General features: G+C 35.4%; 1 protein-coding gene across 7 annotated transcripts in view; it reads left to right on the forward strand.

Annotated features, from left to right (window-relative positions):
• The window catches only part of IBTK (inhibitor of Bruton tyrosine kinase), a 92278-nt gene that overhangs the window by 63478 nt on the left and 1567 nt on the right, over positions 1 to 27233 (forward strand). For 6 of the 7 annotated variants that reach the window (XM_032651044.1, XM_032651046.1, XM_032651045.1 and 3 more), the window contains 5 exons: positions 284 to 447; positions 1518 to 1610; positions 2162 to 2305; positions 15250 to 15399; positions 26610 to 26742. In XM_032651044.1, the coding sequence (XP_032506935.1) occupies positions 284 to 447; positions 1518 to 1610; positions 2162 to 2305; positions 15250 to 15399; positions 26610 to 26742 (684 nt within the window). Of the gene's footprint in view, positions 1 to 283; positions 448 to 1517; positions 1611 to 2161; positions 2306 to 15249; positions 15400 to 22502; positions 23241 to 26609; positions 26743 to 27233 lie in introns of those variants that run through there. The other variant, XM_032651048.1, reaches the window with a different exon arrangement.

Genomic DNA, 27233 nt, shown 5'->3' on the forward strand with positions numbered 1-27233 from the left:
AACATTTTTGTTTAATGCTCAGGTAAATAAAAACTTGATATGCAAACTTATGTCCCTAAAAATTATTCCCAAAGCTTTTAATAATTGGGTTATAGCCACTGATATGGTTTGAGAATTGATCAAGATACTAGAAGAACTGAATTGAAAATACTAGATAATTATTGTTGTAAGGTTTTACTCTTTAATATAGTTTAACCAGTATTTACTGAGTACCAACTATGTGTTAGCTCCTGTGCTAGGGGTACCTGCTATTACTCACTTTTTAATTTTTTTTTACCTCCAGGGGAAAATTAAATCCTATGTTAATGGTACACCTCCTACACATTTTAGGGAAGATTTAAAGCCATGGGAAAAATCACCAGTACTTAAAATATCTGCTCCACAGCCCATTCCCAGTAACAGAGTTGATACTACAAGCTCTTCCAGTTGGGTTTCTGGCTCTTTCAGGTAGGATTTTTATTTTGTTCTGTACTTGTTAGTCTGAGAAATATCATTTATTTTTGGTCAAGTGAAACTTTTTAATGAATCACATTTAAAAAATTAATGTAAATTTCTAATATACAGAAAATTACCTAAATGCATACAAATTAGCAGCTAAAGTGCATACAAATTACTAACCGGCTAAAATAGGCTTTTTTTTCCAGACAGAATTTAGTTGCCTTTGCAGTGTCATCAGGGAATACTTAGTAAAATACTCTATAACACACACACACACACACACACACACACACACACAATGACTTGATATCAGCTTTTGTTTTTTAATGGATAGTGTGTATTAGTAAAAACTCCCACTCAGGAAGACCATTTTGCCATTTGTAGGCTTACTTTATCTTTTTTTTCTGCACATTAAAGTGTATTTAAGATCTCACAGAGTGTGTTGTTACAGTTAATTTTTAGAGGCTATTCACTTAATGTTATGCTGTAATTTTAACTTAACCTATATTCTATCCATATTTTTTTTTACTTAGAAAAGCCAGGTTTTAAAACTGAAGAAATAAGTATAATTAACATACGGTATTCTTTCAAAGAGCTAATTGAGCTTATGCTTCATCTTTATTACCTAGTATGGTTTATAATAGGCTAAGACTGTTAATTGACTTACCAATTATTTTGAAATATGCTGTATTTTGCACAGTTGGAATAAAGATGATGATGTCCCGGTTTATGCTGCTTCATGGTCTAAAGATAGTTCAGAAAGTAGACACCTTTTTTCCTAAGTAAACATATTTGTGGGAACACCTGGAAGCATCTTCTAATCACTAATGTTAGACTATTTTATTAAACATGTAATCTCTTAACATTATGACTTCTGATGCATTTTATTATTATGTATGTATATATAAAAGTAGCTTTCATTCAAAATATCCTTTTTGAAGTTGGCCGCAGCTGACAAAATAGACCTAAATTATCCTCTCATTAATGATGTTATATATAATCTACAGTTTCAGTAATGTTTGGGTTGGACTTCATGGATAAATGAATGGGTTGTAAAGTAACTTTTATATGTCTTTTAGTCCTGTAAGCCCTCCTGTCGTGGATCTCAGAACCATCATGCAAATAGAAGAAAGTAGACAAAGATGTGGAGCTACACCAAAGACAAATTTGGGGTTGGTTACAAAATCATAAAGAAAGGGAAAGACCATGTTGTATTATAGTTCTGCCCTAAAGAAAGAACTGGAAAGACCTACTGGACCTTTCCTATTATTTTTCTGCATTTGATGTTAAAGTTAGTTGTAAGCTCTTTTCTAGGTAATTTAGTCTCCATAACATTATTTCTTAAATATATGCTGAAGACTGAGTTGGGTTGATAGTCTAGCTCTTGTGGAATACAGTATTACATGCCGGAAATTTGCCTCTAAAATGATCTATTTCTGTTACAAGTGTGATGCAAGTGTATTAGGAGGGCTCCCATGTAGCTATTACTTGATCCTTGATAGTATAAACTAATTATATATATTGCCACTGTTGAAACTTGTGGTCATTTTGATCTAGTAATAGTAAAATCCCATCAAATAAACACAGAGCAATATAATTACCAGTAACCTTTGTTGAGCAGAAATTAATGTTAATTGGTTTAATTTATAGCAAAATTATTTCTTATGGAATTAAACTTTCTCAGAAGCGGTGAAACTGATTGGTTTAATTTAACAATTTCTAGAAAAATGATTTCTCATGGAGTTAAACTGTCTCAGAAGCAACGAAAAATGATTGCAATGACTACCAAAGATAATAATTCAGGAGTGAATAGCATGGAAACAGCATTAAGTGCTCCTTCAAAAACCCCCAAACCAGCGAATGCATGGTATGCTCTAATTTTTATTAAAATAAGCTTTGTACATTAGCTTTTAAGGTACTTCTTGGCTTTGGGTGGGTTTTTTTTTTCCTTCCTGTCTTTTAAAGTATTTCATTCCCCTCTTTGCTTTCAAGTTAAAAATTGGACCTTGGGAAATATTTTATTTTCTTGTTTGTTTTGAGAAGTGCATCATGATTTTTGAATTTTTTTCATATGTGTAGATAAAATTTCCTCTTGGTATTTTAATTAATGTTTATTGCTAAGGCAGTTTAAGGGAACATTCTTATTTTTTCATTTTTTATAAAAAATAATGTATATCATAGAGAAGCTTGATAAAAGCAAAGTTTTCTTTTAGCACCCTAATTTCTTTGTATATTCCCTGTATGCATCATGAATATCTTAAAATTTTTATAATCATAGCTTGTCATTGTCACTTTTAAGCAGGGCTGTTTACTTAACATTGTGTTATATAACTTTTCTCAATTAGAATTTACCCATAATGCAACATTAATAGGAATAATCTCCAAAGAGGTCAGATAGCAATTTTGACATATGAAAAATAGGTTGTACTTCTGCTCCCCTCCCATCCTCCCGTTTTTTGGTAACTAATAATAATTGGAAACCAATTTTAGAAGAAAAATACATGGATAGTATGATGGGCAGGAAAGATCAGTAGAACCCTGTTGTTCTCACAAGCATTGAAGAGGGTATTAGAGACTACTCTTGGTTTGGGGGAATCCCTTCATTACTCTAATGCCACTTTTTTCTATTTGTAAGAGGGAATATTTTTCCCATTAAAATGTAAATTGTTTTGAAGAGAGTGGCAACTCATTTTATTTTGATTGCCACCAGTAGGACTAAATATCAGACCTACTAGTAAATCTAAAACATGATCACAGAAAAAGAAAACAAGAGGTGAGAACACCCAAGTGAAAAAGAAAAGAGAGTAAAACTTGAGGGATTGGGTTTAGTAGAATTTTTTTTTAATTAATTAATTTATTTATCTTTGGCTGTTTTGGGTCTTCATTTCTGTGCGAGGGCTTTCTCCAGTTGCAGCGAGCAGGGGCCACCCTTCATCGCGGTGCACGGGCCTCTCACTGTCGCGGCCTCTCCTGTTGCGGAGCACAGGCTCCAGACGCGCAGGCTCATTAGTTGTGGCTCACGGGCTTAGTTGCTCCGCAGCATGTGGGATCTTCCTGGACCAGGGCTCGAACCCGTGTCCCCTGCATTGGCAGGCAGATTCTTAACCCCCGCGCCACCAGGGAAGCCCAAGTAGAATGTTTTAATTCATTGGTATTTGTTGTGCGCCTTCTACATGCAAGGCACTGTTCTAGTTTCTGATGATAAGGCAATATATACAAAACTGATTTAATCACTGCCTCTGTAGGGTTATGGAGTAGCTGTTATATATTTTTTTAATATAAATCTATTTATTTTATTTATTTACTTTAAAAAAATTTTTGGCTGTGTTGGGTCCTCATCGCTGCGCCCGGGCTTTCTCTAGTTGTGGTGAGCAGGGGTTACTCTTTGTTGCAGTGTGTGGGCTTCTCATTGCGGTGGCTTCTCTTGTTGCGGAGCTCGGGCTCTAGGTGCACGGGCTTCAGTAGTTGTGGCATGCGGGCTCAGTAGTTGTGCCTCTTGGGCTCTAGAGCGCAGGCTCAGTAGTTGTGGTGCACGGGCTTAGTTGTTCTGCGGCATGTGGGATCCTCCCGGACCAGGGCTTGAACCCGTGTCCTCTGCCTTGGCAGGCAGATTCTTAACCACTGTACCACCAGGGAAGTCCCCTGTTAAAATACTGAGTTATGTTTTCCCTAAACAAAAGTATGGAAAAGACAAAAAAAAAAAGTTCTTTGACTAGCTCTCAAGATACTAAATATATCGCAATTTGAGAGAATTAGCTAAGCACATGAGGAAGCTTTGGGCTTATTAGTAAATACAGTTTTAGCCTTGCCATCAACCAGTTTCCTTATTTAAAAACAAAAAGTAAATGAACAAAAGAAGGAACAAAACAATGATGACTCAAGTTAGGAAATCCAACTACTGGACAAATACTCTTGGTTTAGCATCTATTTCAAACATACGAGTTCTTTCCAGCCCCAATAAAATAATTTTTTAAATCAAAACACATAGTTTAAAAAATTTAATAGTATGGTAATACTTCAAGGCTTCTTATCATGGAAGATAGCAGTTGCCTGCCCTGCCCCAAACGTTCTTTTTTATGACTGGTTAATTAAGATTCACAACAGAGTCATATTGTGAGGATGATTTTATTTCCTTTTTTTACACTATTCTATTTTTTCCCTGGAATAACTAATTCTCTCAGTTTTCCTGTACTGCCTATGTACTCATCACCAATTTTCCCCCCAAAACTCTCTAAAACATACCTCTCTCTCTCCATTATGATGAAACATACCAGGTAACTTATTACTTTTGTTTTTTATTGAAGGCATCTTTTTTTTTTTTTTTTTTTTTTTTTTTTTGCGGTACGCAGGCCTCTCACTGTTGTGGCCTCTCCCGTTGCGGAGCACAGGCTCCGGACGCGCAGGCTCAGCGGCCATGGCTCATGGGCCCAGCCTCTCCGCAGCATGTGGGATCCTCCCGGACTGGGGCACGAACCCGTGTCCCCTGCATCGGCAGGCGGACTCTCAACCACTGCGCCACCAGGGAAGCCCTGGAGGCATCTTCATTAGAACTCTTGAGTTCTCTGGTCTGAACTAGGCCTTTTCCAGGCCTGCTTAGTATCTGTGATCTTGAGACTTCTCTTAACTGTCATCCTGGGAATTTCTTTTTTTTCCCTCCAGTGTTTGATCCCCAGTTTCCTAAATCCTGTTTTTCTATTTCTTGGTTTACTCTGTTTTGATGTAGCACAATCTACATCAAAACCAGTGGTTTTCTGATAAAAGATGTATAGGACATACATTTTTGGAGCTCTTATATCTTTGAAAATGTTTCTATTCTCACCATTCTTGACTGATAGATTGGAACACAATTCTGAGTTGGAAATCATTTGTAGAGTTCCTTTTTCTTATTGCTGTTGTGAAGTCTAATGCCATTCCAATTCCTTACTCTTGCTATGTTTACCAGTTTCCTCCCTCTCCCCCTCCTCCCTTTTTTTTTTTTAAATTAATTTGGCTGCATTGTGTCTTAGTTGCAGCATGCAGGCTCCTCCTTGAGGTGCGTGGGCTCTCTAGCTGTGGCACAGGCTCCAGGGCACGTGGGCTCAGTTGCCCCGGGGCATGTGGAAATCTTAGTTACCCAACCAGGGATCCAACCCGCGTTCCCTGCATTGGAAGGAGGACTCTTAAACCACTGGACCACCAAGGAAGTCGTCCCCCCCCCCCCCCACCTCCGCTTCCCTTTTTCTTTATCTCTAGCATTCTAAAATTTCAGAGTGATGTGCCTTGACGTGGGTTCTCTGTTTATAGATTATGCTGGGTACTTGATGGGCTCTTTTAATTGGGAAAAGCATGTCTTTAAGTTCTAGGAACATCTTGTACTCTATTTGATACTTTCTTCTGTACTGTTTTCTCTAGAAATCACATTAGTTGGATATGGCTCTTCCTGGATTTCCCTAATTTTCTTACTTTTGCTCTTCTAATGTTCATATAATTATTTTCCTATTCTAAATACTTTCTGGAACATTTCCCAGACTTTATCTTACAACCCTTCTACTGAATGTTTTAATTTAACTATTAAAATCTTTAATTGCCAAGAGCTTTCTTATTTGCCGATAGTGCCCTTTTATTAGTATCCTCTCTTCAGTATTCAACTGTTAAAGATACCTGTACTCTATAAACTTTTTCACTCTTTAATATATATCCAACAGAAGTATATGTACGTGTGCACCAGGCAACACGTATCAGAATGTTTGTATCATCCTTACTTGTAAAAGCCAAAAACTGTAAACCTAAATGTCTATAGCAGTAAATGGATAAATTATAGTTTATTAGTATAGTAGAGTACTACACAATGATGAAAATGAATTATGACTAAATACAACTGTGTGAATGAATCTCATCAATGTAATATTGAGCAAAAGAAGCCAATCAGAAAAAAAAAACCTATATGATTCCATTTATAAAAGTTAAAAAATAGTCATTGATTTACATTGATGTGTATTCACTCTTTTTTCATGTATGTTTTAGTTACGTTTTGTTTTATTTGGTGGATTGTTTAAGTTCTGGTTGGAATCTGTGTGCCTGTGTGGGACAGGTTGACTGATGGGTGCGACTGTAGGGTGACCCAGCGGTACCCTTAGAGGACCCCCGCACCATTGTCTCCTTGTTTTTTCTCCTTGGTCTGTCAGTTTCTCTAAGGAGAAGCCTTTTAATTTTTGTATTTGGTTGCCAGCCTTCTGGAAGCTGATCAGGGTGAGGCAGTTAGGCCTGGGACTGAGGTTCTCACAATTTGGTCTTGGTTCTCACATATCTCATCATTTAGTATATAGATTTTAAACACAGCAGTTTAGTCCTACCTGCCTCTATATACTGGTGATTTTCAATCAAATCCTCCTCCTACCAAGGTGAAGGAAGTACAGTCATCTGATCACGTGGAGACAGGGAGGGCATCTGGCATTCTCTGCCACTCCACAAGTAAACCTTGAGCCAGTATTCCTGTTTTCATCTGCATGACTACTTCAGGATTTGATACTTAAGATGACTCCAACGTAGGAGACTTTTCAGGGTTCTGGGGTTCCGAGCTTCACACTCTACCCCCACTCCACTTGATGACAGGTTTTCTTTATTTCTACTACATGAAGGTTCATTCTGGCCCTGTTCTATCCTCCAATAGCGTATTATTACTTTTAGTCTGCCATTGTCTTAATGCCTTATTCTTTTGCCTGTGTGAGTTTATGCCTTTCTGATTATTCTCTTGTTCACTTAACATGGGATTTTAGAGGAAAGGATTGGAGTAATCATTTATCTGAAACTTCAGACTTTGATTTTCAAGTTTAGGAAAAAATTTTCCCTAGTCATTATTAGGAATATGAACTCAGACTCCTACATTGAAGAGACTGTCTAAATTTCAAAAGAAATATATTATGGCATATTAAGGAGAATTCTAGGAATGTGGGAGGAAGAATGCCATAAAATTTGGCCAAAAATATAATCAGGGTATTTTTCTTTGAAAAGTAATTTGGTAACTGAATTATAAGTGATGTTTATTATATATTTAGTTGATGAAAATGCGACTGGAAAATCTAAATACAAACAAATAAATAATGGATCTTATGTATTTTACGGAACCAAAGAAATTTATCTAACTGACCAAGTTATAGGTAATTTATTCTGAATTTTTATGAAAGAGATATCTGAATTGTCATAAAATCAATCATTTATACCCTTTTTATGACTTTATGAGACCAAATTTTTGGTATCTGAAGGATCTTTTAAAGTTCATTTCTGCTAAATTCTTTTGAATTTATGTACTGCTTAAGTTATTAAATAGTGGGCTGAGTTAACTTAGTAGAATATATGTATGTAAGATGTATATGTCAATAAATGTACATAATTACACATATATAAGTATATGTGTATATAATATATGCATATAAATTAATGACAGGGATCAGAAAACATTTGTTAGAACGTTTTTTTAAAAAATATTTATATTTATTTGGCTGTGCCAGGTCTTAGTTGTGGCTCGCGGGCTGCTTAGTTGTGGCATGCGAACTCTTAGTTGTGGCGTGCATGCATGTGGGATCCCTGACCAGGGACTGAACCCGGGCTCCCTGCATTGGGAGCATGGAGTCTTAACCACTGCACCACCAGGGAAGTCCCTTGTTAAAACTTTTAAGAACATATTTATATAAAATGGTTGATGTTTGGTATTCTTGAATTATGATGTATATTTAGTATAAATGGAAATAGTCATTTTTAGGTTGTTGAATTTTCTTTCTTGAAATCTTAGAAGGCTGCAGGTTTAGTATATCACTTCATTTTTAATCAGTACACATAGGTTGTAAATACATGTGGTATATGCTTAAAGAAATAAAATAGTAATAGATTTGTTTTCCTGAGAATATCTCTTGTAAATATTGGCTTATAGAAAGTTGGTAGAATTTAAACTTTGCCCAGCTTTGAAAAAAGTAGGAAATTAATCTGAAATTAGCATTTAATCTAATTTACAGATTGTATTTATGGAATATATTCATTGCTGTAGTGATTTATCTTTTTTTAAATACTTCTCAAAGGGACATCTTCATCATCCTGATGAATCATCTAATGCGATTTTATTTATTTATTTATTAGAAGGTGTTTTTATATTGTGTTTATCTTAATAATGAGGTTAATGTGCTGTTCATTGGCAAATCACACACTAGCCCTCTAAGTCTGCTCCTGGTGGTGGTAAGGAATTTTACTTAGTTTGTTCACACAATAACTGGTTTTTGCATTACAATGAAGTTCTAACCAGTTGACTTTTAAATCTAATGTGAAAACGCCAAGTGTACGTGAGAGTTGGTCACTTTTCATTATCCTTTATTTTACTTGGAGAAATAATACATTTCTCACCAGTCAACTTGAGTGGAAGAATGCACAATCTTTGTGGCCTGGCTTGATTTATGAATGTAAATTCTCCAAATTCCATTTAGAGCTAACCTATAAATTATAAACTAATTTCAATTTTTGGAGCTAGAAATTTTATTCATTAAAGCAAAAGTTTCACGGCTGCTTTAGTTGAGGAACAAAATCTTGATTAATTTTTTATGTGGCTACAGATGCTTCTTCATTAAGTTTCTCTGGCTGCTAAAATGGAAAAGAGCCAGAACCTTTGAGTTAGGAAAGTAAAATCGTTGGAAATCAGACACTGTTTCAAAGTATGGCATGATCAGTGGAAAGAATAACAGAACTCATTTAAAGAAGTCTGCATAAGACGTTTTATAGGTAACCACTATGCATGGTTAATGAACATGTGAGTTTAAGGTATCTTGTAAGCATTGTTACCTATATTTATTCTTAAGGAGATGTTATCCTAAGTAGCCATTAAAGAAATAAAAATTTTTAGTGTGTATTATTTACCACATCTAGAAGTTCCCAAATTACCACGAAGATGAATCTGACACCGTGTGGTCCTTACACAGATCATTGTGAAGCTTCTGTATTTAGAGACATGAATTACTTACAAAAGACATTCAGCGGATTTTTTTGGCAGAGTATTCGCCAGCAGTGTTCCCTAATGAGACACTGTACTTTCCACCATAGATACGTTGTTTGCCAGTAGAAACCTTCAGGTATGTGTGTTTTCAGCAGGAGCAGAAAGGAGTTGGTAAGGAAACGGAGAGTGGTTCTTTGTATTTAATTTTTCAGTGTTCTGCATATGTATGTGCTTTGGAGAAAATTTTGTGGTAAAGTCAGGTAAGCTCCTTTTGAAGAAATACCTTTTATGTGAATATTTTAGTAGGTCATGTTTCTGATAAATCTGTAAAGAAAATTTCCTTTCTATGATTTAAGATTTTACATAGGGTAAATGATTTTTAAATGTGGACACAGTAGTAGAGTATAGTGATCTTATAGTGATCTCCTGGGTTCTGGAGTGAGCCTTGCCTGACCTTGACATTGTGAATCTGTTAACCTGGTAGCAGTGTGAATTCAGATAAGTTATTAGAAGGCCTTGCTAATTTTTTATGGGGAACCCCAAATAGTTTATGAATTTAACCTGAGTTTGGATTTTATGGTTTCTTCAAAGTATGAATTTAACTTTTTGGGGAATTAACTGGTTAGCATTGTGTTCACTTTGTTTTCTGAGTAAATAAAATAGAAATTAATATTAGAATAGGAAATGCTTATGTTGTTATTCATAATTTTGACTTATTAAGGATTTCTGAAAATGATGCTAAGGTTACAGTGTAGTTCTAGTATACAAAATCATAGCTAAAGGTTACATTTCTGAATCAGTTTTTCTAAGTTAGACTTTAGGAAGGAAAGACATTATGCCTATGAACTGACTATATTTCTTCATGTCAGAATTTCTGTGTTCTCATTGTCGTCTTTTTCTCTTAAAATAAGTTAGTTTTGTTAAATGCTGTGAAAATTGTGACAGACTTAAGTAACATAGCATTTTTATGTATCAGGTACTGTTTGTTTAAGTATTTTACCATAGGTTAACATTTGATCCTCACAACAACCATTATAAGGAAGGAGATGGTATCAGTATCTCCATGTTACTGATGAGGAAACTGAAGCTCAGAGGTTAGTATCTCCCCAAGGTCAAAGCTGGTATGTGACAGAGCCAAGATTTGAACCTACAACAGTAGCAGCCGCAGAGCCTGTGTGCCTGACCCTGACTACTACCCTGCAAATCCTTTTGGATTGCAGTAAAACACTGTTGAAATACCATAGCAATCTGAGCATGAAATCTTTGGAAGCTAAATTAATCTGTAAAGGTGTGATTTTTAATTTGTATACTGTTTTTTGGTAGATATTCTAAAGTGCATTCCACTCAACTAATTCTCAAAGTACTACACCTGTACTGGGTGTGATTAGTTTTGTGTATTTTTGATTATTTAGATCAACTTAATTCCTCTATGTTCTCCATGTAAAATTAGATTTAAATTTTAAATTACTTTTTATTGAAACATAATGTATACACTTCGGAGTGCAGTTATCATAAGTGTGTAGGTTGTTGTATTTTCACAAACTGAACACGTCTTGTGCAACCAGCACTCAAATCAAGAAATAACACTACCAGCAAGTCCCCTCCCCCAGTCCACTATCCTGACTTCTACTTCCATAGAGTAATCTCTCCCTTTTTAATACACACACACACACACACACACACACACACACACACACACACACACAGAATCATTATTGTTTCTAGCTTCTTATGCTCAACATCATATTTATGAAATTCATATTTTGATGAGTCCTAATATTCCATTGTATAAATATACCTCAATTTATTTTACTCATTGAGTTCTTGCTGGCATTTTAGTAGCTTTGTTGTTTTACTGTTGTTAGGGTTAGTGCTGCTGTAGATATTCTAGTTCACATCTTTGTTGAACATACTTGCATTTTTGTTGCATATATAACTAGGAATAGAATTACCGGGTTGTAGGATATGCATATATTCATTTCTAGTAGAGACCACTGAACACTCTCACTAGTGGTATGTGAGTTGACCTTTTTCCACTTCCTTTCCATAAAAAATTGTTTTATTCAGAAGGAGTGCAGTAGATTTCATTGTGTATTGTTTTTTTGAAATAACTTTACCGAGGTATAATTTACATAAAGTAAAATGCAGTAATTTCAAGTGTATAGTGGGAGTTTTGACAAATGTATCACCTGTGTAATCACCACTCCAATTAAGAAAAATATTTCCACCATCCCACTATCTTTTCTCAACCAACCCTCACCCTCTACCCATGCCCCTGGCTACCACTGATGAAATTTCTATCACTATAGCTTAGTTTTTACCTGTTCTGGAACTTCTTATAAATGGCATCTAAGTACAGAATGCTCTCTTTTGTGTCTTGGCTTCCTTCATTCAACGTAAAGGAGCTTCATCCGTGTTGTTCCATGCATCAGTAAATTTCTTCCTTTCTTATTGTTGAGAAATACTGAGTTTATTTTTATGAAAAAAGTTATTTATGTACAAATCTTATATTATTTCTCTTGAGTAAATGCTTAGGATTGGAATTGCTGGTTTGTATGTTAAGTGAATGTTTGACTCCCTAGGAACAGTACCAAACAGTTTTCCAAAATGGTCATGCCATTGGACATTCCTACTAGTAGCATGTAAGAGTTCCCATTATTCCACATCCTTTCCAACACTTTGTATATTTAATCTTTTTAATTTTAGGTCTTCTAGTAGGTGTGGTTTATTTTGTATTTCTCAGGGGCTTATTGGCTATTTTCGTATCTCTGAAATGTCTTTTCAGATCTTTTGCCTTTTATTGGGCTATTTTGTTAATCTAGAATTCTGAGAGTCTATATTCTGAAAATAAGGATGTTTTGGGGTATGTTTTGTGGATATTATCTCCCAGTCTGTGTTTTGGTTTTTCATTTCTTAATAACATTGTTTTTGTAGGAACAGAAGTTTTTAATTTTGGTAAAACCCATTACATCCATTTTTTTGTTTGTTTTCATTGAAAGTTAGGGCTTTTTATATCTTTGACTACTCTAAGGTTACAAAAATTTTTTGTTTTGATCTAGATGTTTCTGAAGTTTAGCTTTTGTGATTTTTCTTTTTATACGTGGGTAAGGTAGAGATCAAGGTTTTTGTTTATTCTTTTTTTTTCTCATACAGCTATCTAGTTGTTCCAGCACAATTTGTTGAAAAGATTGTTCTTGCTCCATTTTATTACTTGGCACTTTTGCTGAAAGTCAGTTGACCATGATGTGTGTGGGGGTCTAATTCTGGACTCTACTCAGTTCCGTTTGACCTATATGTATGTGCTTTTGATGATAGCTTTTATAAGTGTTGAAATCAGGTAGTATAATTTCTCTGATTTTGTTTTTTTCAAAATTATTTTTTCTCTTTTTAGTTTTGACCATGTTTAAAAAATCTTAGATTTGGCTTGTCAAAAAAAAAATGCCTACTGGGATTTTGTTGGGTGTTGCTTTGACTCTGTAGATAAATTGAAGAGTATTGACAGGTTACCGATATTGGGTCATTGAGTCCCCTAAGAATGAACATGGTATCCTTTAGATTCTCTTTAAAATCTCTCAGCAGTCTTTTATAGTTTTAAATATATGTATCATGTCCATCCATGTTTTGTTAATTGTATCCCTAAGTATTTAATTTTTTTGATGCGTCCATTGACTGGATCATAGAACTTTTCCGTAGAATTTTTCTCCTTTATCCTGTTAATGTGATGAATTATATTAATTTTTTTTTGAGTGTTAGAACGCTGTTAGAACCACTTTGCATTAAATAAAGCCCACTTGGTCATTGTTTATTACCTTTTTAGTAAATCGATGAGCATTACCATTATCCCAGAAAATTTCCTTCAAAAATTCTTTATCTTTGCCCCCCTCTCACCCCAGTGTCAACCATTGTTGTGGTTTTTCTTTTTTGACTGTAGTTGAGTTTTGCCTGTTGTAGAAGTTTTGCCTGTTCTAGAAGTTTATGTAATTAGAATGAAACATAATATGCTTTTGTGTCTGGCTTCTTTCACTCAGCATGTTTTTCAGATTTATTTGGATTGTGTATACCAGTAGTTTATTCCTTTTTATTACTCAGTAGTATTCCAAGGTATGAATATACTTGTGTTTACTCCTGTTGATGGACACCTGGGCTCTTTCCAGTTTTTGGCTCTTGAGAATAAAGCTGCTCTGACCATTCTTGTTTAGTCCTTTTTGTAGACATATATTTTAACTTCTCTTGGGTAAACACTAGGGAGTAGAATTGCTGGATTTTACAGAAAATGCATGTTTACTTTTTTAAAAAAACTGCCAGATCTTTTCCACAGCATTTGTGTCATTTTATCCTCCCAGTAAAATGTATGAGACTGTTGGCTGTTTCACATCCTTGCCAACATTTGGTATTGTCAATTAATTTTACCTGTTTGGGTGGGCGTGTAGTGGTTTCTCCTTGCAGTTTTGTGTTTCCCTCATGAGTAATGAGCACACTTTTTCAAAGTGTCTATTCAGATCCTTTCTGCATGCCTTTTGAAATTGCCTTGTCTTCTGTATTTGTCTTTTTTTTAGTTCTAGGACTTCGTGGGGTTTTTTTTTTTGGCTGCGTTTGGTCTTCATCTAGTTGTGGCGAGCAGGGCCTACTCTTCGTTGCGGTGCGTGGGCTTTGCATTGCGGTGGCTTCTGTTGTGGAGCACGGCCTCTAGGTGCGTGGGCTTCAGTAGTTGCAGCCCACCTTCCCTGGAGCATGCGGGCTTCAGTAGTTGTGGTGTGTGGGCTCAGTAGTTGCGGCATGCGGGCTCTAGTGTGCACGGGCTTCACTGTTGTGGCGAGCAGGCTCAGAGTTGTGGCGCACGGGCTTAGTTGCTCCGAGGCACGTGGGATCTGCCCAGACCAGGGCTTGAACCCATGTCCCCTGTGTTGGTAGGTGGATTCTTAACCACTGCACCACCAGGGAAGTCCTTAGGATTTCTTTTTAGAGTCTGGGTAGAAGTCCTTTGCCAGATGTATGTTTGTTTTACAAATATTTTCTGTTTTCTTAATGATATCTTCTGATGAACAGAAGTTTTTAATTAAGTCTGATTTATCATTTCTTGATTTGACGGTTATTGCTGTTTATGTCCTAAGAAACCTTTGCTTACCACTGAGTTATGAAGATAGTCTTCTGTTTTCTTCCAGGATATTTAGCTTTTATGTTCTATAATTCATCTTGAAATAATTTTGGGGTATGGTGTGAAGTAAAGGTCAAGGTTTTTTTTCCTTCTATAAACCATTTGTTTATTATAGAAAACATCCTTCCCACTGGGTTGCTTTGGCAGTTCTGTTATTGAAAGTAAAATGACTGTCTACATGAGGGTCTAGTACTGGGTTATCTAATCTGTTCCATTGATCAGTTAATCCTTAATACCCCACTGTCTTGATTACTGTACCTTGTTTTATCTTCTTCCAGTTTTGTATCTCTTTTTTACGACAACGTTGGCTAATCTAGGTTTTTGTATTTCCATATAAATTATAGAATCACTTTGTTAATTTCTACAATTAAAAAGCTGGTGGGATTAAATTTTTTAAAAGAGGTATATAGGTCTATACAGATTTTCTTATTAATTTATTCTGACCATATTTTTTGTTGTTACCTGAGGCATAGTTATAATAGCTGTTTTTACTTCACCATCTGGGTTATCACCAGTGTTGGTCTCCATTGTTTTTTCTTATCACACAGTTTTGATTAGTCTACAATTGACAGCAAAAATCCAACATCACATTGAACTGTAATTATATCATTGTAAAATTTTTGGTATATATTCTCTCCATCATCCCCTTGTCACTTCCAGCAAAAATGAGTGTTTTTACATGGTGTCTATTGTTTTTTTATAGGGCATCTTCTCTACATTCAGTCTCATCCAAGTCATTCCGGGATTTCTTACTAGAAGAAAAAAAATCTGTTACTGGCCAAAGCTCAGGAGATCATGTCAAAAAAGTTTGTTTTAAAGGAATTGAAAGTTCCCAGGCTGCAAAAGTTGTAAGGTAATAATCATTTTCCTACCTTAAAATGTGCTATGGTGGTTCTGTATCCTTAAATAATCTTTAAAGGTAGATTTTTATACATTCTTTTACATTCAAAATTAACGTATTTTTTTTTAAGATAGATAATTTTGGTATAATTGGCTTGCAGTAAATTGTATATATTTAAAGTATACAGTTTGAAGTTTGTCATACGCATACCCTCGTGCAACCATCATCACCAGCTATTCAAGTCAGTGCATAGATCCATCATTCTCAGAAGTTTCTTCATGCCCCTCTGTAGTCCTTCCTTCTCTGTCCTGTCTCCTTGCAGCTACTAACCTGTTTCTGTTATTATAGACTAGCACTGATATTCTGTAGTTTTATATCAATAGAATCATTTAGCATGTGCTTTTATAAAAATCTTTTACTTAGCATACATTTTGAGATTCATCCAAGTTGTTATGTGTATCAGTAGTTCATTCTATTTTATTGCTGAATAGTATATTTCTTTGTTTGGCTATGAACCCACCTGTTTATTTGCATCTGTTGAGCGACTTGGGCATTTCCAGCTTTTTCTCTCGCTATTTTTGATACTAATTTTAAAATACATTGGACTTCAACAAAGATGTTTCATATTATAAATGCCTACATGAACCATGAAAATCTAAACACAGTTTCACCATGATCCGTAAATTCTCTTAATTATTATTCAAAAAGGAACCAAACACTCTCGGGGCGTCAGATAGTTAGTTTTTTCTTCCAACATTGACCTATGTTTCAAGTTGGTTAACTAAATGGAGGTTTTTTCTTCCTATTTCTGCTAATATGACATCTCCCAAATAATATACTCCCTAGAGTGTTTCAGGGAGTGTTTGTTTAATTACAAAAATGTGATTAAAAATGTTAGTTGTGACCAGATTAATAATTTTGTTTTTCATAATGATAATTTTTCACTGTCAAACCTCTTTTTTTCCTCCCTAAACGCTTTTTAAAAATCAAATCTCATGTCCAATTATTTTATCAAACAAACAGGTAATATAAACTTCTCTGATTGAAGTGAGGAGAGGGGTCTGGGAATCAAACTCATTTAACCTCACCTTACCTACCTGTCCTGTAAGCAGCTCCTGAGGAACTGTCAGAGTCTTCCAAGAACCTTGGAAACTGCTGGTGTAGATGAACTGTTTAAACATAGTTTGATTTTTGATTTTGTGACTGGCTTTCCTATGTACATTTACAGCCAAGTTCTTGAGCCACATACTTACAGTACAGAAAATCAGAGAGAGATACAAAGGACCTGAAGAAGTCATCTGGTCTATCTTCCTAACTTTTCAAATACTTTTTAGCAGTGTAATGCTATTTTAAAATAAAAATCTTAAATGGAACCCTAACATACAAAACAGATAGATAAACCTTTTTACATAATGTTTACTTATGATATTAAGGCTCTTTTGATAGGCTCATAAATACAAATTGGGTTCAATGTAAGACGCTGTCTTAATGTTGACAAATATTTATTAGCTTCTCTGTATCAGACATTACACTAGGTACTAGAGTTACAGTGGTGAACTGTAACATAGCCCCTGCTCATGTAGAACTTAGTCCAAAAGAGAAGAGCAACCTTATTACAGAAATGATTAATTAAAAGAGTACAAGGCATTATGAAGAGGAAGTTTATCAGCCTCAACGTTCAATCTGTTTCTAATTTTGTCTAGTATTTATTTCAGTTAGGATTTTCTTAATAAGTCATTATAAATGATGAGAACAAATCAGCTCCTTGGCATTCCATGTCCAAACTACATTCGAGTGCTCCTTGTATACATACACACACTTATACATATATATTTTTTATATATTTACTTCATTAAATGTAGCATTACATATGTATACACATCTCATGAGGTTTTTCTATTCAAAATTTTAATTAGAAAAACATTTTAATTGGTTATTTATCATCCTCTGTAATGACCCTACATCTATTATGTTAAAAAAAATGAACAGTCTTCTGATAGAAGAAAAAACGTTAAGTTATATGATAAGTTATATGATGAATGTTGTCCTGTAGACCATGTTTTTAAATAGAAAGACATGACTTGTTTATTTTTTCTACTTCAAGACACACAAATTTGTATTCATCTTATCTTCCTTTCTTGTTTTACAGTAGAAGAGCTATCCTTCCCATCTAAGGCTAGGATTTATACCTGTACCTTGTATCTTAACCCCTTTCCACTTCTGAAGGCTTCAACTATTTAAGTAGATTTTTACCCGTCTGGTTTTGAACATGCGCAGGTCTCTCACATGTGGAATGGGTGGGGTAATCGATCCCCCACTTATCCCCGACACGTTTTCTAGCAATTGTCCTATTGTTACCAATTTCCTGTTTCCTTCACAGCCAGATTTCTCAAAAGAGCTGTCAGCACCTGCTCACTTCTCAATCCGTTCTAGCTTCCGATCCCATTACTAAACTGAAACAGTTCAGGGTAGTAAGTTCAGCAGTGACCTCCATATTGCCAACACCACGGACTTTTTACATGACTCGTAGTACTTGAAGTTCACTTATAGGTCGTCTTGTCATTTCACTTATAGTCTTCTATGCTGAGTTATCAGCTATACCCTAAAGACTCAAAGTTAAACTGCCTGTCCACCTCTGTTATCTGAGCTTCACACTTAATTCTCCACCTGCCGCCTTGATGTCGCCATCTTATTTGGATGTTCAGAAATACCTTAAACTTTATGTCCAAAACCAAACTTAATGTTTTCCTCATAGCCTTATCATAAAACCAAAATCAAACACAGACAAAACATAAAACCAGCCTATTCTTGATTTCTCTTCCTCGGTAAATGTCATTTGCAAGTCTCTGACATGTCCATCTTCTTCAGCAATTTCCATTCTTTCAGCAGGACGTGACAGTTTTATCTCTTAAGTATTTCTCAGATCGATGTATTAACCTCACCTCCACTGCCGTCACCCTCATTCAGACTACTGTGATCTTTCACCTGGGCCATCTGAGTAAGCCTCCTAACTGGTCTTGCCATAGCCTTTCTTCCTTCTCTACAATATATTGAGCTAGTGTGTGTGGGTTTTTTTTTTTTTTTTTTAATGCAAATCTTAACCTCGTAGGATAAAAGCTAGTATGTGGCCTTCAAGGCCCACATAGTCTAGCCCCTGCCAGCCTCTTTAGCTTTATCTTTTAAATAAGATCTCTTTATTTTAGCCACCTTGGCCTTCTCTTAGTTTCTCAAATACCAGTTACTTCTTCCCACTTACTTACCCTTTGAATAGTCGACTCTCCTCCAATCTCTGTTCAGTCATATTTTAAGAAGTCTGACTTCTCTTATTCTCTTACCGGGTCAGTTTCCTGTTCTATGTCTTCATAGCGCTTCTCACTCATCACACTTAGCACAGTTAGAGTAGTCCCTCCTTATCTGCGGTTTTCCTTTCCGTGGTTCTGGTTACCCGTTGTCAACTGTAGTCTGAAAATATTAAATGGAAAATTCCAGAAATAAACAATTTTTAAATTGTATGCTGTCTTAAGTAGTGTGATGAAATCTCTCGCCATCCTGCTCCATCTTACCTGGGACGTGAATCATCCCTTTGTCCAGCATATCCTGCCCGTTAGTCACTTAGTAACCATCTGCGTTATCAGATCGATTGTCAGGGTATCCCAGTGTTTGTTCAGGTAACCTGTACTGTACTTAATAATGGCCCCAAAGCACAAGAGTAGTGATGTTGACAATTCAGATACGCCAAAGAGAAGCCATAAAGTGCTTCCTTTAAGTGAAAAAATTGAAAGTTCTCCACCTAATAAGGAGAGGAAAAAAACTGTATCCTTAGGTTGCTAAGATCTATGATACAAGTGAATCTTCTATCCATGACATTATGAAGAAGGAAAAAGAAAATCATGCCAGTTTTGCTATCATACCTCAGAATGCAGAAGTTACGGCCACAGTGCGTAAGTTCCTAGTTAAGATGGAAAAGGCATATTTGTACAAGATATTTTGAAAGAGCGAGAGACCACATTCATATAACTTTTATTACAGTATGTTGTTATAATTGTTCTATTATTGTTGTAACTTTCTTACTGTGCCTAATTTATAAATGAAACTTTATCATAGGTATGTATGTATAGGAAAAACATGGTATGTACAGGGTTCAGTACTATCCGCAGTTTCAGGCATCCACTAGAGGACTTGGAATGTATTCCTGTGGATAAGGGCGGAATTACTGTAAACTTAATATTGCTGTGATTCTTTGTTTAATGTTTTCAAATACAAGTATTTTAATGTCTCTAGTTTTAGCTGTATGTTCAGTGAGAGCGAGGAAGATTGATCTTTGCTCATCACTGATTAGAATGTTTCCTAGCATGTGCTCAGTGAGCATCTGGTGAATGAGAAGAAGAAATGAAACACAATTTTAGCTGTTTCAAGTACCGTTTACTTCTAATGTAATGAGTTATTGTATGCCTTAGATGTATAAATGTTAAGGTATGAATGTTACGATTGTTTTTGTAATTTTTTACATTTTAAATACTGAATGTATTTTTTTAAATTTATTTTCTTTGGATATTTTTATTTGTCGTGGAACTTTAAAAATTTTAAGGATATGTGGTTTCATAGTTGATCGCTAGGGTGTGCTATAACATCAGGCTCTTAATTGTGAAAACTGGTATGTGCTGTTAGACTGCTTTGCAAATTTTAGTTAAAGGAGTGTGTGATAGTATCATGCTCTCTGATATATCATGCTCTCCATAGCTTGGGTGTTTGGCAAGTGGAAGTTAATGTTTTAAATAGCTGTTTGTTATCATCTGATAACTGAGAAAGAAAACAGCTTGGGTTTCACTTTTAATTTCATCATAGAAAATATGTTATCATAGGAGAGCTTTTTTTAAAGGAAATAATAAAACGTAACAGATAAAGTAAAATATTAACTCAGCAAATTATGGGACACTAGATATACATACAGTATTCTGCTGGCCTCTTGGGTATATATGAAAGTATAATACACAGGCGCATCCTTAAGTATGTTTGAAATCAAGTTGGTAAGTCTATGCACACACGGAATTTAACTGACAGAGCAAGAATAAAATTGCAGTATAATATAACAGTGTTAGAGAAGTCCCAAAGCAATATATGACTAAGTGCTGTATGAGTGGTTCAGAGAAGGAAAAATGACAGTGGGCTAGAGTTGTCTGGAAAAACTTCATTGAGGAGGAAAGGCTTGAGTATACGTTCATAAACACTTTTCCTATTCAGTCGCAAATATTTGATTGTTATATTTATGGCCATATGAATAGTGTTAGAAAAATATCGAACTATTTCATTGCTACTAGCTTTTGAACATAGGATGGGATTTTTAAAAGAAGAGGAGAAAGGGCAGTATAAACAGAGGAAATGGTGGGAATTAAAGCAAGAAGACAAGAATGCTTATGATTCTTTAGGGAATCAGGGTGGCAGGGATGGAGGGCTCATCCTAGGAAATTCCACAAATAATAAGTTCGTGTTTTAATTGTAGGAAATGTGATATTTTTCCCCCCAGGGCTAGGGAACTAGAAGAATGGCAGTGTTGTTACTTACTGATGTGAAAAGAAGGATAATGCAGTTTCTGTTTGTTTATGTTACTTCTGTATTCTTTTTCATTTTAATGTGTTTTCTTTCATTTTCCTTTCACTTAAATACCTCGTGTAATTCTAGGCAGAAAATGTGATCTTGTGTTTCTAATTAGTAAGAAAAACTATGTGTGAGACAAAATCATTATATCACTCTAATTTTATATAAAATCTTTGTAAGTGGGATAATACAAAATTCTTTTTAAAAACGGTCAACTATGGGAGCAAGAAGTAATTTAGTTTTTCTCTTGAAGTCTAAATTTGGCAAGATTAATATTCTTCAGTTTGAACAAAAATCTTAAGATTTTAGCCAGCCCTTTTATGATGGTTTTATTTTCAGAAGGCTAAATTTTATATGGATTATCTATTGGGATGTCTGTTTGTGTTGCAAATACCTAAGGCTTAATAATCCTGTTATTTATTGTTGGAAAGCTTATACTGTTTTTATATTTGTTTAGTCATAGCTCTGTTTTATTTAGCAATTTTGCTTCATTGTAAGATGAAATTTTGACAGACTTATAGCTGTTTAAGTAAATTTATAATTAATGAGATTATCCATAGGAAAATCATTTATGGAAAGAATTCTAACATCTTATGAAAGCAGATTTAAGTCTAATGCTTACAGCAACCCTCTGTGAACCTTTCTGAAACGAGAACAGTAATACCTATCGTATGTGAAAGTACTTTATGAATTATAGAATGTTACATAGATAAAGCTGTTATGCTTAAGCTCTGATTGTGTGGCTTCGATTTAACAAGGCCTATACAAGATACTTTAGTCCTTATATTCAGTTCTGTTTGCCAGTGACATCATTTTCAAAGATAGGGCTTAGGGCTTCTAGTTGCTGCTTCTTACTTAACAATTAAAAAATACTGGTTCTACATGATTTTTGCATTTCTTTGAACGTGTCAAAACACTTTACTGACCCCTAGACACCAGGATGATTTTTGAGCACCAGTTTATCATCTGTTATGCTATGTTATAATTTATTGTCCTAGAAGGCCTCTAATCTCCAGCCCTGACTTAAGGACCTTTCAAGGAATTTAACCAAGGGGATTTGCATTTAGCCTGTCCAAGGTTTATCTATTCCATTAGAACATAGAATTTTCCCATTTATTTTATAGTCATTTTAGTTTAGATTCTCATCATCTCCTAACAGGTTTATCCCAACAGCTTTCTAGTTATCGCCTTGGCTTCATTTTTCTTCTGGCTGGAAGTCTTTTACTTCATCCTGGAGATTCTCTTATTTTTTTGGATGTCATAGGTCAGGTATCCGGCAGGATTCAAGTCACAGAACTTCACTAAAACTAAGAACCTAATAAGTACCCATTTTCATTTCATTTTGTATTTCAGTACCCACATCTGGAAGGAAGAAGTTATTAGTAATTCGAAAGAATAAGGAATTTTTAAAAGAGAAACTCTGCTTTTATTCTGTCCCATATTTAAAATCCTTTGGCTTTCTGCTTCAGTTATTTATTCTCTAATTATTATTATTATTTTTTTTTACAACTATGTTCCAGGTGTTTTGCTGGACACTGAGATACAAAGATGAAAGAAACAGAGTCCTGTACCTTGAGAGACTAGTCTAGCAGTAAAGACAGATGTGTGTGTGTGAAGTTTTAAGAACTGAAGTGCTCTGAAAAGAGGAAAGGTGATATTTGAACCAGTCCTTAAAGAATGAGAAGACGTTTTTAATGGACTGTATTCTACACTACAGTGTATAGAAAATACACTGTATTCTGAGTGAAAAAGGCCTGGATTTGAGTCCTGTCCTTACCATTTCCCCAATTTGCGAGTCAGGCAAATTGTCGAATATTCTTTGAGTATTAGTTTCCTAATCAGTATAATGGAAATAATGCATGCTTTCTTCATGGAGTATTACAAAGATTAAATGAGATAATGTATATGAAAATACTGTCAGTAAATCTGCCCACTCACATCAGATTTAAACATTTTTAGTTCTTACTGTATTTGTACTCTGACCCTACTATTTCATTTTAACTTATTTCCCTCCTAATCTCTTAATCCAATCATTCAGTTTATTGAAGAGAACAACCTACCTTTACTTAAGCCAACAAAATCTTTTACTGTTCCATGTATTTGTATGACCAAAACCGTATCTCAATGCCACTCCTCTCAGCTTTAATGTCATTTCCTCAGTGAAGCCAACAGTTTATACCCTCCTCCATATTGTTAATTTCTCCTGTGAATCCATAGTACTTGGTACATTTGGTATAAATATTAATTATATACTCTCACATTGCTTTGTCATTCTTAAATACCTTTTAAAAATCGCTTTTACCAGAGTTTTTTTAGTGGAGGGGACTGAGTTTTAATCAGCCTGATTTTCAGTACCATAGTGCTGAAACAAACCCAATAAATGTGCATAAATGAATCAGGAAGTCAGTATTTTAGGCCCTGTTTGTTCACTTGCTGTTTGACTTTCTGTTTGTTGTTAAACCCAGCTAGACCTAAATTTGCTTATTGCTGAAAAGAGGGCATTGGATTAATCTAAGTAATTTCTAGGTATCTTTCTAAGCATAGAATTCCACATTTAGGCCAGGCTCTGTAGCTCCTTTGTTAATTTTTCTCCTTACAGGAATGCTTCTTACCCCCCCTCATTCTATAGCCCTTTTATTGTCTTCTCCATGGTTTTTATAGTCCTTATAGTCAGTCAGAAGACCTTTACGTTTGTTTTCTTAAATTCTTTTCTGTTGTGTTATGTCGTTTTATTGTTTCCTGATATAGTTTGTGAGTTCTTAGAAGGCAGATTGTGTCTTAAGTTTCTGTCCTATCAGCCACATGTAACTCATGAAGTTAGAACACACCCTCTCACCATATACAAAAATAAACTCAAAATGGTTTAAAGACTTAAATATAAGACATGACAATAAAACCTCCTAGAAGAGAACATAGGCAAAACATTCTCTGACATAAATTGTACCAGTGTTTCCTTAGGTCAGTCTCCCAAGGCAATAGAAATAAAAACAAAAATAAACAAATGGGACCTAATCAAACTTACAAGCTTTTGCATAGCACAGGAAACCATTAAAAAAAATAAAAGACAGCCCACAGAGTGGGAAAAAATATTTGCAAACTATGAGACTGACAGGGCTTAATTTCCAAAATATACAAACAGCTCATACAACTCAACAACAAAACGACCCTATCCAAAAATGGGCGGAAGACCTAAATAGACATTTCTCCAAAAAAGACATACAGATGGCCAATCGGTACATGAAAAGATGCTCAACATCACTAATTATTAGGGAAATGCAAATCAAAACTACAATGAGGTACCACCGTACACCAGTCAGAATGGCCATCATTAAAAGGTCTACACATAAATGCTGGAGAGGATGTGGGGAAAAAAAGGGACCCCACTACACTGTGGGTAGGAATGTTAACTGGTGCAGCCACTGGAAAACAGTATGGACGTTCCTCAGAAAACTAAAAATAGAATTACATGTGATCCAGCAATCCCACTCCTGGGCATATATCCAGACAAAACTATAATTCAGAAAGATACATGCACCCCCTAGTTTCATAGCAGTACTACTGTTCACAATGGCCAGCAACCTAAATGTCCATCGACAGATGAATGGATAAAGATGTGGAATATATAAACAATGGACTATTACTCAGCCATAAAAAAGAATGAAATAATGCCATTTACAACAACATGGATGGACCTAGAGATTATCATACCAAGTGAAGTAAGCCCGAAAGACAAATACCATATGATATCACTTATATGTGGACTCTAAATTATGACACGAATGAACCTATCAAATAGGATCACTGACACAGAGAACAGACTGGTGGTTGCCGAGGGGGTTGGGGAAAGGATGGAGTGGGAGGTTGGGTTTAGCAGATGTAAGCTACTGTAATATGGAATGGATAAACAACAAGCTCCTACAGTATAGCCCAGGGAACTACATTCAATGTCCTATGATAAACCATAATGGAAAAGAATATTTTAAAAAAAGGAATGTGTGTGTGTGTGTGTGTGTGTGTGTGTATATATATATATACACAAATGTGTATAACTGAATGACTTTGCTGTACAGCAGTAATTAACACAACATTGTAAATCAACTATACTTCAATAAAATAATTTTCTGTCCTATCTATAATCCTTAGAGTATCAGAGTATTTACTGTATTTTTCTTTTTTTTTTTTTTTTTTTTCTTGTGGTACGCGGGCCTCTCACTGTTGTGGCCTCTCCCGTTGCGGAGCACAGGCTCCGGATGCGCAGGCTCAGTGGCCATGGCTCACGGGCCCAGCCGCTCCGCGGCATGTGGGATCTTCCCGGACCGGGGCACGAACCCGTGTCCCCTGCATCGGCAGGCGGACTCTCAACCACTGCGCCACCAGGGAAGCCCTGTATTTTTCTTGCTTACAAAATTTAGATTATATATTATAGTCACAAAATTTGGCTGCTAATTATCTTGTTTCTTTATATTTTGAAGCTCAGTGCTAATTTGTCACTCTTACTCATAAATGTTACCAATATAAAACATTCTTCACAAAGTTGTCTGTATTTCCTAACATATGTTTGATTACAGTAAATTGGGTATATGAATATTATTAGAAAAAACAGACCATATTTTTTTGGGGGGGGAATATAGTTGATTTACAGTGTTGTGTTAGTTTCAGGTGTACAGCAAAGTGAATCAGTTATACATATATCTACTCTTTCTTAGATTCTTTTTCCACATAGGCCATTACAGAGTACTGAGTAGAGTTCCCTGTGCTATACAGTAGGTCCTTATTGATTATCTATTTTCTATATAGTAGTGTGTACATGTCAATCCCAGTCTCCCAATTTATTCCTCTGCCACCCCGTTTCCCCCTTGGTAACCGTAAGTTTGTTTTCTACATCTGTGTCTGTTTCTGAAAAACAGACCATTTCTTGCAAGATCTTTCCCCATGGTATTTTATACACAAGAATTTATAACTACCTACAGATTTTTTTGTTGTTCTTTACTTACAATTTCACAGGTAAGTCTGATTGCATATATTAATTTGTCTTCTGAGTCAAGGCCTTGCAATTCCTCCTCTGTATTTCTATTAATAAGCAATTTTACCAATGGTACTAGAAGCTTTAATCTTCAGTTTTTGTTGTTCTGCAGATGTTCTACTCATGGTTCCCCAGGACCAGAAGGCAACCATAGGTGTACCACTTCTAGATAGGTAATCATAGGGGTACCACTTCTAGATAGTCCCAAGTAAGGTTAATTGATTAGCTTTGGGACCTCAAAGCTAGACTGCTTTTTAGCACTGAGAGAGAATATTAAGAAATTGGGAATAGTAGAATGTCTTATCTGAATACTTTCTGCTCCACAGTTTGAGTTACCTTTCTGTTTAGTTATATAGCTTAGCTCCATTCCAGTTTTTGGTGTTTCCAAAGTTTTCTCTACAGCACCAATCCAAAGAAAATATTAGTTCTCCTTGTTTCTGTTTGTCACTTTGTCATTCTGTAAGTTGAATGCAAAAGCTTCCAGGTCCCCTTATATTATAGGTCACAAGGAAAAAAACGTAACACTGTTAGATTTATTTCAGAGGAGATTTTGTGTGCAAAATTTGGCAAGATGAATGAAAACTCATAATTCCTGTTCTTTCAGTCCCTGGCTGTGTTCTTCATTGCTTGCTCCTTCTGTGCTAGCGCCAGTCACTTTTGCATCTATTGTAGAAGAAGAGCTACAGCAGGAAGCAGCTCTTATCAGAAGTCGAGAAAAACCCTTGGCTTTGATTCAGGTAAGTAACATGCTTATTTGGGTTTAATTTAGGGTAAGAACTATACTACATTTCATTCTTAGGTCTTAAGAAAATTCTCTTTGTTTGCTTTGCAGAGGTGCATGTATTTATCACGTTAAAATGTGAGTGCAATGTAAAACAAAACTGAAGCATTCAGCAAGTATTAATTGAAGGTATTCAGGACAATTAATTTACAACTAATAAATTGTGCTAAAGCTAATATTTTTAGCACTGGTGATGCTCTGGACTGTTTTTGAAAGTGACCAGTAGAGAACTTGGCATTATCTAGCTCTACACCTGGATTCTGTATCAGTAAGGGTTCTTAGGTTGTAAGCCACAGACACCAAGTCAGGCTAACTTAAGGAGAAGAGAACTTTTTTGAGAGACACTGAGATTCCACAGACTTAGCTGAAAACCAGAGAGCCAGGCTTAGGAAACAGACAAGACTCACAGTTGTCCTAAAGAGCTTAAAGAACTAGACTTGTACAACA

Source organism: Phocoena sinus, chromosome 12, assembly GCF_008692025.1.
Source record: "Phocoena sinus isolate mPhoSin1 chromosome 12, mPhoSin1.pri, whole genome shotgun sequence".
NCBI classification, from domain to species: Eukaryota; Metazoa; Chordata; class Mammalia; order Artiodactyla; family Phocoenidae; genus Phocoena; species Phocoena sinus.